At 38.0% G+C, this 11,609-nt stretch overlaps 2 protein-coding genes across 2 annotated transcripts; one reads left to right on the top strand and one right to left on the bottom strand.

The window, feature by feature from the left end:
* Window positions 1-534: 534 nt before the first annotated feature.
* On the bottom strand, window positions 535-2,031 carry LOC147862415 (uncharacterized). The gene is made up of 2 exons (XM_087321099.1): window positions 1,676-2,031; window positions 535-856 (listed from the first exon to the last, which is right to left on the bottom strand). Exons 1-2 carry the CDS (start codon window positions 2,029-2,031, stop codon window positions 763-765), a joined length of 450 nt encoding a protein of 149 aa, XP_087177225.1. The 3' UTR covers window positions 535-762.
* Window positions 2,032-6,874: 4,843 nt separating this feature from the next.
* On the top strand, window positions 6,875-11,072 carry LOC147862414 (uncharacterized). The gene is made up of 2 exons (XM_087320865.1): window positions 6,875-10,531; window positions 10,636-11,072. The coding sequence occupies exons 1-2, from the start codon at window positions 7,043-7,045 to the stop codon at window positions 10,642-10,644; spliced, it is 3,498 nt and encodes a 1,165-aa protein (XP_087176991.1). The 5' UTR covers window positions 6,875-7,042; the 3' UTR covers window positions 10,645-11,072.
* The last annotated feature ends 537 nt before the right edge of the window (window positions 11,073-11,609 follow it).

Here is an 11,609-nt window from a genome sequence, read left to right as displayed (position 1 = left end):
TATGGAATTGAGAAGGTTTGCATACAGGGAAATCATGATAAATATGGATTTTCTTACTTCAGAAGATCCTTAAAAGTATGTATGGTGTAATATTGTATAATTTATGACAGGCTAGCTTGATGTTTCTCCACGCTCCTTGACAGAGTAATAGAAGAGGTCAAATATATCCATGAAATTATTGATTGGGAATGATGAAAAATGTCCTGGTCATTATGGTAATTGTTCAATGAACAAAAACTGCCTAAATTGTTTGACAAACATAAAGCAAGTAAACTGTTCAATATGTATATGATCAAATACAAGAAAAGAGGCAATGGCTAAATCTTCCCTCTTAGTTCACTACCCCAAGCTTCCATTGTTGCAACCTCAGAGTTTATCCAACTTTCCGTCGTGAGTTCTCACAAGACTGTCATTTGTTTGATGGAATCATTCATGTGTGATAGCTCTTTATCTCAAGCATGGATTTTGACATTATAACCTAAATTGTTACCACCACTAATGAGAATTTTTTTTAAGGGAAAATGCAAACCAAAGTAAACGGTAAACATTAATCCAATTAATTTCTTTAAAACTTGCATACCAGTTTTGACATCACAAGGCATGATAGTATATCATAACATATATTATGTTATTGAACCAACAAAGCCAAGAGAATACCAACTACATCAATGAGGATGGATTGCTCCATTTGGGTGGCGTCGCCATAATGTTTATGATGCAATCACAACCCATAGAAAATGGTATGGACGTTATTATTTACAATTAGGCATGCTTGAAAAGTTTCATACTCAACCAATGGAGATAAACTGCAATTATAATTACTGGACCTGTTAATGGGATCAATAGGCAATAGTACCTGGTAAACAATGAATGGATCTCTCTCTCTCTCTCTCTCTCTCTCTCTCTCTCTCTCTCTCTCTCTCTAACACACACACATATATAAGTAGTGGACATAGAAAACCCTTGTTTTTCCTATAACGGTGAGGATATTTATGACCAGGTAAACTTTCTGAGCCCTTGCATGACTAGTTGATATAACAATAACTTGACTGACGACAATGCGCTTGGAGAGCTGAGATGTGAGAACTACCACATCGAATTTCTTTTCAGTACATCTTCTGATACTCCATGGGGAACATCAAACAAGAACACATCGTGGTGTTCCTAAGGTAGTCATATATTACCTTATATTAAAACAATGTCCAGCCAGAGTCATAGCATGGCAATTTAAATGACTTTATAGCAAACAAGTATATAAGTTCGTTTGTGTTATCCTCCTCGATCATTGTACAGAAAGAACATGTCCCATCAGAAATGCAATCGCATGGCCCTCAAAGAAACACCTTTTCTTGCATGGGATGGAAGATGAGATTGTCATTGTGCATCAAGCGTTCGCTATCACCGTCATACACATCAGATGATGTGTCATGTAAACAACACCTACCAAGCTCTATCTTTAACCAACTTATAACAGATTCTCTCTCTCTCTCTCTCTCTCTCTCTCTCTCTCTCTCTCTGGCTCAATCACATATGCCATATTACTGGCCCAATGAGGAAAACAATACATCAGCACATGTCCCCATCATCATCACCACCACCGTCGTCGTAGTTCATCGCCATGATCATCATAACCAACGGTGTGCAAGTGGAATGAAATGAAAGGAAAGACACTTACCAGTCATTGTGAATAAATGTGAGGAGCTTAGATAGTCCAGACGAAGAAGGTGAGGAAGGAGGAGGGAAAATTTTGCAGAGGATAGCAGCATAGAGGAAAGCGAGGAAGGAGAGGGTTCCCGAGAGGATGAGGAAGATGGAGGAAGCATAGAAGAAGAGAGAGGAAGAAGAAGAAGAAGAAGAAGAAGAAGAAGAGGGGAGATGGGGAGATGAACGAGAGCCCCGGGGAGGAGGGGGCACACGAAACAGACCTGCGAGATCTGGTCTCGCTGCCTCCATCTCTTCTCTTCTCTTCTCTTCCTCTGTTTCTCGGCTTCTCTTCAGTATGACATACGTATCATACGTCGTATTCGGCATTCCGTTCGTATAAAGAGTATATACTTACAACCACTTATGCCAACAACATACTTAACATTTAGGGAAAAGTACCAGGATACCCCTGGAAGTTCGTCTATTTACCAGAATACCCCTAGAAGTTCTAAATTTACCAAATTACCCTTATGTCCAAAAAATTAAAGTAATTATACACTCAAATCTACAAGCCCTATTTACCAAAGATGGAAGAAATGGACCCGAACTAGACCCATTTACCAAATAATTGAGTGTATAATTACTTTATAAAGTGTAATTTTTTGGACATAGGGGTAGTTTGGTAAATTTGGAACTTCCAGGGGCATTCTGGTAAATAGACAAACTTTCAGGGGTATCCTGGTACTTTTCCCTAACATTTATGAATAATACTCATGCAATTATTTTTTATTACTATTAACAATTCATCCTTGGATGCTACAAACAATTGTTGTTTGATGCAGCTTGCGCATATCCTTGTTAAATGTCGGGGACAAATTTGTACTCATACATTACCTCTCTCTCCAATAGAGCACATACTTTTTTCCAAATACCTCGCTAAGTATGACATAAATATGTAAGTTATCTACGTGACTCAATGATCAAAAGTTTCGCTTTCATAGTCGAGTTGTTGATTCGAATCCAGAAGTCAGTAAAAAGCTTATTAGGTGTTATTATTACTAGATTTGTACATATCTAATCAGTTCTACGAATCCGTCGTGAGATACATACAATCATTTTTTTAGTAATGTCTCACTATTGTGGTAGGACTAGAAACTTGTTAGATTCTTTTGCATAGTACGTTACACATCTTTGATTCGACGAGAAGTTTCTAAATGCTCTTTTACACTCACACACACACTTGTGGACAGAGGAGAGTATATTTTGGGATATATGGGTAATTTTAAAAATACAATGGTATTTTTGGATTCTGCGAGTTTGGGGATTCATTTACTTTTCCTCTATGTTGCTATTTGTGAAGATAGGCAATTATTACTAGTAAAATGCTTATCTTCACAAATAGAAAAGGTTGCACATTCCTTTGTTTTCTGTTTATATGTTCTGATACTACAATGGCACGTAAGACTAAGAAACTTCTATGCCAAACTGATATTTGCACTAATATGTTCAAGGTAGTACAAAAAGGTCTAATATTCACACTTCAAATATATTGTATAAAGTTTAAACATTCACTTTTCCTTAAACGTTGTAAGTATTGCTAATATTTCAAAATGGCATCCTTATACATGAGTATATCTTCAAGATGAAAGCAGAAAACGACCACAAAAATTCCAAAATCAAGAGCATAAACGTCCATGAAATTGCATGATTGTAACATCAACTCAGAAAAACTAGATCAGCATTAAGTGCATATGCATATAATTCATGTTGATGTGCATTTCTATAATAACTAAAATGTAAATATCCCTTTGTGAAATAATTATTGCATAATATGTCTATTAAATTGCATAAGATCATGATAGTCAATCTATATACACATGGTGCCATCATTCTTTTTTTAGCCAAAATCATAGATGCTCTCGAGTCTCTAGTGTTATAAAATATATTGCCTTGCAAATTAGTTTTAGCACCAAAAACAAGGTCAATGACATGCTACATTAAACATTTTAGAGACAAACCTAAAGGAATATCCTTGGACAATCATATTCAAGGTACATACATTGCCATCAATTAGGTAATTCCATAATTATACTACCTTAAACATTTCATAACATCGTGGATCCAAAATGAGAATGGATTCTTGAGAGTCATAGAAATATCATGAACTTTGAAACAATAAAGTCACGTGCAATTAAAATATGTTTCTTGTATTCTTTTTCGATATAACCTTTTGCAGTTACTTTGCTTAGATATACATATAACATTATCACTAACATACATACGTCATCCTTACACTACAAACGAACACAGTACATGTTAATTGCAAACTTTGTGTTCCATTAGAATGAAATAACAATGAGTTAGTCTTTATTCCATTGAAATGTAGTCATAAGGTTCCATGACCATTCATAAATATCCGAGCAAAAAATCAAGTTGGTTCATATTGTTAGTGACCACAATGTAGACACATCCCAAACCAAGGAAAGGTAGAGGGATGGATCTAGAAAAGTAGGTGGATGTGGATGAGAACCTATAAAGATACACAATGATGGAGGGGTTACGTACTATGAAAGGTGAGATACAAGGAGTAGTAGATGTAGGTGGTCTTGGGCTGAGATAAATTTAATTATTGGAGAAGGGCACATAGTGGTAAAGGGAATGGATGCATGTCATAAAACACTCATTCTTAGTCTTATAATGCGACATTTACATAGTGACTTTGATGTGGGAAGCAATCTTAGGCGAGTATTTTGTATGTATAACTTTGATTTCCAAATATTTAACCATTATATTTTAAGTAGTCTTATTGATAGGATTGCTCACATGTAGGTATTGATAAAGAATAGGTCTGTCACAGGGAATTCCGATGACGCAAAGCTTTTAGTGAAGATTGGCATGTTTTAAAAAATGCGGGTTTGCTCTCCACGACCCATGCGCGATACATCCATGATGTTTGTGTAACCTATACATGATACTATTCATGATTTTATATCTCTTATTTTCATTCCATATGAACCACAATCCATTATCCTAATTACACCATTTTACCTAGAGATCCTGTAAACATCCATGATATACCCATGAACATATGACCCTACATTCCACTGTCAATTAATCATTCATTAACATAATCATAGACCGTCAAGTGTAGCATCCTTCACACATCCATAACGTACCCATGAATGTCTATATTTTTACATTCCTTGTTCAACCCTACACACATTTGCGCAATCATATCGTTAATGATTATGAAAATTTTGGACGGCATAACAAAAAATTCTTTATGCATTGCATAACATAATTTGGTTGGTTTATCGAAACTCTAAAATTCAAATATTGGTGTGCACAATGGTCAATTTGTTTGATGCAATATTAAAGTTTGCGGGGTCAAGTCTCTAACGCAGACTTTAATATTGAATTTATTATAAATCATAATATAGTCACCATTTGCTCATAAAAATGGCTCTACAACACGTCTTTCCTAAAAAAATGAACCCAAAACAATGGAACATTGCCATTAAAAAGAGTTGACAATGAAAAGGGTGCGAATGTGTCGTCAATATAGTTGGGTTTATGTCCATTCACTATTTGCTGATGCAACCATAGAATTCATGAAAATGTAAACACATTGAAGTTGAGTGTGAGATATTCAAATATTGCTCATGTTCTCGTTGTTTGTGAAACCTCCTTCGACACAATGTGTAAGTTTCAAAGAGCCATTTTTCTAGCATTTGTTCATATTTAATTTTTTGCCTTTACATACTATGGGATTCCCTCTTCGTTGTGAGATTGCAAAAGGATTGAAGTTTGTTAGATATGTAAAAGTTTCACAAAACCTATAGAAGTATGTTTGATTGTAATCATAGTGTGAGTATAATTTGGCATCTATCTACATGAGTGAATGATAACAAGGAAGATGGATTAGATGACCATGCTTAAAGAGATCAAAAGTGGCTGCCAACTTAATGTTTGTAAATTATAAGACTTGGCAATAATGCACTGATAAACAAGAAAAGCATGTTGGAAACAAATTTGGCTTTGCTATGGAGGGGTGTAGTTGGTTAAGGTGACAATTTAACTAGATGCACAAAACTCTTAACTGTGGCCAACATTGGTTAAAGTCAAGAAGGCAAATGTTCAAGTCGAGAAGGAGAGGGACAATGGTATTTTCGGAGGTAGCAAAGCATAATCAATCACTATTCGATAATGTACAATAAAGAAAACTAATGCCAATGTATAGTATTAAACCAATTCAACATCCCCCCAAAAGTCCCAGAGAAGGTACCTATAGTAAAACTCACCAACTCTTATGTTTCTTCAACTTGATACTTACAACTGCTAAACAAAAGCATTACAATTGTGTAGGTAAGTATGCTTACTGTCATATATATAACCTAGAAATTGATTCTTTATGGAAACACATAAGATATATGTCATTTCTAAGTAAAATTATGGTATTTGATTATGTCCATCCTACATTTCCACAAATATATATAGCTTTAAATCTATATTTATCCATTCATTGGCAAAGCGTAGATAGAATCATTGAAAAAGTATGTAGCTATTCAATTCAAACATAATCTTACTACCTTTGAAAGAGGAATGATATGTGTGATTTGTTTAGCCATACATAACAAGTTGCCCATACGTGACAAATCAATGAAGAACTAAAAGTAAGAAATTGGATCGGAAGAGGGTATCTCAAACTGATGGCCCTCAAGCCTAGGTATAAATCCTATTACCCCAAAAAGGAATGCCTAAGTGTCATATGTTCGGCCATATCTAGCACATCAATGAATGGCTAAAGATAAAAAGAATACAAGATCGAAACGTGATGGCCTCTTGAGTTGAATAATAATCTCAGTACTCATTCAATGAGTTGTATGTGGCAAGTCAATGGATAACAAGGAGTGAGGCATCGAATCGGGTCGGATTGGAAGAGGGAACAAAGGATCAGATCGGAACTCCTCATGAATTTGGTGAGAGAGAGAGAGAGAGAGAGAGAGAGAGAGGAGAGGTTACCATTGGCATCCCCCCCCCCCCCCTAGAGAGATTGGGTATAGAAGAAAAATGATCCTTCGCCTCCACAAACCCTAATAAGTGAGATTTTTGTGCCGGATAAACGAAGAGTCGTTAGAATTGACGGAGGCGTTTGGGTTACCGTTAAGTGGAATCGGAGGTGGAAAACCAAAACAGGCATAAAACTTCCTCTTTTTTCTTTTCTTCCTCTCCTTCTCCTATATCTGCTTGCTCAGAAACCTTAACCCTAACCCTAACCCTAACCATAACCTTAACCCTAGTCCAGACGGTCTCTGCAGATCAATTAGTCCGTAAGATCCCCATCCTCTCTCTGGCACTTTTACGTGCGTGCTCTGATCCATGATATTCTGCTCCATCAATGGCGCGCCTGAACAAATTTACCTCTGTAAATTTCAATGATTACTATGGAAAGGCAGATCAAAGTCACGTGGGAGCTTCAAGCGGTAGCAAGAGCAACTCTGCGAGTTCAACAAGGTCACGCATTTCTTCACATTCTGGAGGTATGTTGATTCTCACACGCCCCAAGCAACCCCCCTCTTCAACTGGAAGACTTGGCATCCCTAACCCAGTTAATCTTCCATCCTTGAAGAGAGAAGGTTCGGAAACCTTAGCTATAAGCCCCCCTGTGACTGGTTGGAGCATTAAAGGGGATTGCTCTGATGCATCAAACCCTAACTCTAGCGTAAACACTAAACCCAACATAAACCCGAGCCCTGATACAAACTCTTATACAAACTCTAACGCTAACGCTAACCCTAACCATAAGAAAACAGGGGATGTGGTGTCAGAGCAATTGAAGCCATTTTTGAAGTCTGATGTGTATGCCCCTCCAGCAGTAAGAGCCATTCAAAATGCATCTAGATCCACCCCACTAATTACTCCTCCACTAGAGAAGCAACCTATTATCTCCGCATCAAAAGTCATACACGAGGAAGAGTTTCCTGCACTTCGAGCTTCTCGCCCACCTACGCCACCCGCTCCAAATACAAAATCTCACATTGATAAGAATCAGAAAAAGAATCAGAATAAAGATCAGGATGGTAAAGAAGCGAAACATGTGCAGCCTCTGATGCCGTCTGCCTTGTTTCCATCCCCCTCATCATTTTCATCACCTTCCCAGACTTTGCGACTTTCCGGTAGTCAAGAACTTGCTAATCCACAAGAAAAGGATTCCAATCAAGAGCTTGATCAACACAAGAGTTCCTCTGGCCATCAAATGAGTAATCAAGTTGTCTGCCATGCTGATGAGAAAGCCGAAGCGTTACCCATCAATGATCATTCGGATGAATCAAAAGAGGTGGTTCATAATTTTAGGCCTCAATATAGAACTCGTGTGTCTGTAACTCAGGATTATAGAACTGAGAGGAAAATCCCTGCTTCTCTATCATCGCTTGATAGTGTGCTGAAGGGAAATTCTGAACATTTCAACCTTGCGGATGATCATAGGTCTATGCCTTCGAGTAAGGGGTCTGAACTTAGTGGGTCTTTTGGGAAAAGTTATCTAAGCAACGGGTCATCATTATCGTGGAATGGTGGATTTAGAGCAGATAGTCCACAGAGTGAAGAACCTGAATATAGAACTGGATCTTTTGGAAAGGATATAAAGGAATCCTCAATGTTGAGGGATGCTGGAATCAGAAGGGAATGTCCACAGAAGGATGTTAAGGATTCCCTGTTGTTGAGGGATGTTGGATACCAAAGGGAAGGTCCTCCAATTGAGGAACCTGAACATAGAAGTGGGTCTTTTTGTAAGGATGTCAAGGAATCCTCATTCTCAAGGGATGTTGGATTCAGAAGGAAAAGTCCAACAAGTGAAGGGGCTGAACATCGAAGTGGGTCTTTCGGGAAGGATATCAAAGATTCCTCATTCTCAAAGGATGTTGATTTCAGAAGGAAAAGTCCACCAAGTGAGGGGCCTGAACATAAAAGCGGGTATTTGGGGAAGGACATCAAAGATTCCTCGTTCTCAAGGGATGTTGGATTCAGAAGGAAAAGTTCACCAACTGAGGGGGATGAACATAGAAGTGGGTCTTTTGGGAAGGATGTCAAGGAATCCCTGTTCCCAAGGGATGCTGAATTCAGAAGGAAAAGCCCTCCGAGTGAACGACTGGAACATCGAAGTGAGTCTTTTGGGAAGAGAAGCTATCTTGACAAGGATTCAAGGGATGCTCCATTGAGCGAAGGGCCTGAACATAGAATTGGATCTTTCGGCAAGGTTATCAAGGATTCCTCATTCTCGAGAGATGTTGGATACAGAAGGGAAGGTCCTCCAAGTGAGTGGCCTGAACATAGAAGTGGGTCTTTTGGGAAGGGAACCAATCTTAACAAGGACTTTCGGGATGATGGATTTGGAAGGGAAGGTCCAAGGAACGAGGGACCTGAACATAGAAGTGGGCCTTTTGGGAAGGAAAGCTATCTTAACAAGAAGTCTTCATTCTCAAGGGATGTTGGATTTGGAAGGGAAGGTACATATGTTGAGCACGATGGGTCCAACAAAGAAGAATCATCAGAACGGAGGTCTTTTGGTCTAATGCCAGCTGTGGCCCAAACTGGTTTGGGATTTTATGGAAAAAAAACCTTCAGCAATGGAGTCCACAACGATGATCGAAGAGAAGTCAATGACTGGGGAATCAGATATACCCAGGATAAGGATTCAGCGGGCGTTTTCAGAAAAGATAGAAGAGATGTGGAGAGAAATACTGCTAACACGCACAGAAAAGATGTCAGAGATGTAGAGGAATATAATGCTGGTATGCACAGAAAAGATAGAAGAGATATGGAGCTATATAATACAAGGGACATCAGGGAAATTCACAACAGGAATGTTGTGGATGTATATGATCAAAATACTAGAAATGATCGGGTAGAGCTACATAGTAATGCCCCTATCAAAGATGGATGTCGCACTGATTCACATTATAATAGAGGTGGAAACTTTCATAATCCAAGGCCATATAGTCCTGGACAAGGGCATGATGTCCCGTATATCAAAAGATATAATTCTTATGGTTCAGGAGAATATGTCCGTTCCAAGGATGGAAATTTAGGTTCGAGTTCTATAAGCCGATGGAGTGTGGGTGTAGAATCTGAAGGTTCACGAAGCAGTCCTTATTCAGACCCATCAGAGGGTTTGAGAACCAGAGGCGTCTCTCATGATTCTATCAGAGAATATTCTCCTCGTATTGAAAAAACACACAAAATTTTGGAACAAGATCAACAGGTGAAGTTTGAGGACAAGGGGAGACAAGCTAAATCTAAGGTATCAATGGATGAGCCTCATGGATCGTATTCTACTAATAATGAGAGGTCCTTTCACAAAAGAGAAGCATCTCAGAGAGTAGTACCAATAGATGTCTGCAAGAAACTTGATGATGAACAAAGTCCAAGAATTGACACAAAAATACAAGTATTTCAAGAGGAAGAAAGAAGGAAAGAAGCCGCAAGGTTAAAGTTAATAGAACTAGAAGAAAGGATTGCTCAAAGACCATCTGAAAACGGGAGGAAAGATGCTGAGTTGAAAGGGGTGTCTGATAATAGGTCTCATATGATGAATGGTATACATTCATCGGGGCAAGACAACATGATATCAATTAAACCATTTCCTGATGAACTGAAGGAATCTTTGTTAGACAGTAAAGAGAAGATAATGATATCTAAAGAGGAGCAAGTCTTCCCTCTTGGAGTTACTGAAAGCTCTCTGGATCAAGATCGAAAAATTGTACGATCTCACTCTCCTCCTACCTCGTCATGGAGGAAGGAGACCGTGAGTGGCCCTAAATCCAAACTTTTTTCTTCTCCATATATTGAGAGTGGTCGCCGCCCAACTGCCGATGGAGGAACCTATAAGGTAAATAAAGATTAAATCGTACGAGATAGCAATCTTGTCTCTGCTGTTGATAAAAGTCACTGTTTTCAATGAAATAATATATGTTTTGACCTCATACTTTGCAGTTATTCTAATGGATGGAATGAGCTGGAACACCTTTCCCATCAAACCTTCAGAAAGCTTCAATTACTGCAGTTTGAAGAAGTTGGGGATAAATGGAAGAATGGGAACCACCCATTCTAACCATTGACAAAGAGAGTTTGGAGAAATAAAGATCTATTTATTTTCTTGGCGATGAAAAAAACGTATATTGGTTGGTTATATGGGTTTTCGAGTGTACATACAGGAGAGCCAGCAATTAGTTTCATTCTTTCATTTTTGCTAGTGTGTAATGAATGAAAGAAGCTTGGTTCTGAAATTTGTTCTTTGTTAGCATAGAACTCTGAAGTCTATATAATTTTGCCTGTGGCACATTTTTTCTTGCTATTGTTATGCAGCTGTCTTTCCCGTCCCCCAGGAGTGAGATTCTTGGTTTATGGAAACAAACTATTTTTTTTCTTGACTTTCAATTGAAGTGGTGTATAAAAAAATATAATGTCGATACAAACCAGTGTTTTAAGGTTTAAATTTATGCGGATATCTAATGGCTAGAGATATCCAAACTGGAAAAAATGTTTTGACAGCTTTTATATTATGATGGTTTTTGCGAGGCTGCCAGTGCATATTTCGTTTTAGCTACAAGGATGAGAGAATGGAATGCAGTTATGTTGTTTGCCATGAGCTGTGCTTATTTCTTCACTTGAAAAGCATCTATATTAATGGTTTATGAACTTAGTATTGCATTAAATGCATTTGCTTGGCTATATCAAGCACAACCTTATTGAGGATCCAAACATCCATTCATTTGGCATGAATATGCTCTTGGGGGAAAGGAGAAAGTAGGAAACTCAAGAATATTTAGCAACACTGCCTAGGGCAACAAAAAAAAAGAGTCTCAACCTTAGAAGAAGCACAATAGTAAGCTTCTTTCTTTGGGTTGGATTCTTGAAATTTTGGAAATGGATGGACAATATAGTATGAAAGAGGTCTTGATTCTCCA

This window comes from Azolla caroliniana, unplaced genomic scaffold (assembly GCF_043228905.1).
Source record: "Azolla caroliniana isolate FFs.n. ecotype wild unplaced genomic scaffold, voAzoCaro1.0.p SCAF_6, whole genome shotgun sequence".
Lineage (NCBI taxonomy): Eukaryota > Viridiplantae > Streptophyta > Polypodiopsida > Salviniales > Salviniaceae > Azolla > Azolla caroliniana.
Note: the sequence above shows the minus strand (reverse complement) of the source record. Positions and strands in the feature narration are given on the sequence as shown.

What these genes read in the sequence shown, in the direction of transcription:
- LOC147862415 (XM_087321099.1), bottom strand. Translation starts at nt 2,031, where the DNA reads ATGCCGAATACGACGTATGATACGTATGTCATACTGAAGAGAAGCCGA. An exon ending in ACATTTATTCACAATGACTG is followed by an intron (nt 857 to 1,675) that starts GTAAGTGTCTTT and finishes ATTGTTTACCAG; the next exon opens with GTACTATTGCCTATTGATCC.
- LOC147862414 (XM_087320865.1), top strand. Translation starts at nt 7,043, where the DNA reads ATGGCGCGCCTGAACAAATTTACCTCTGTAAATTTCAATGATTACTAT.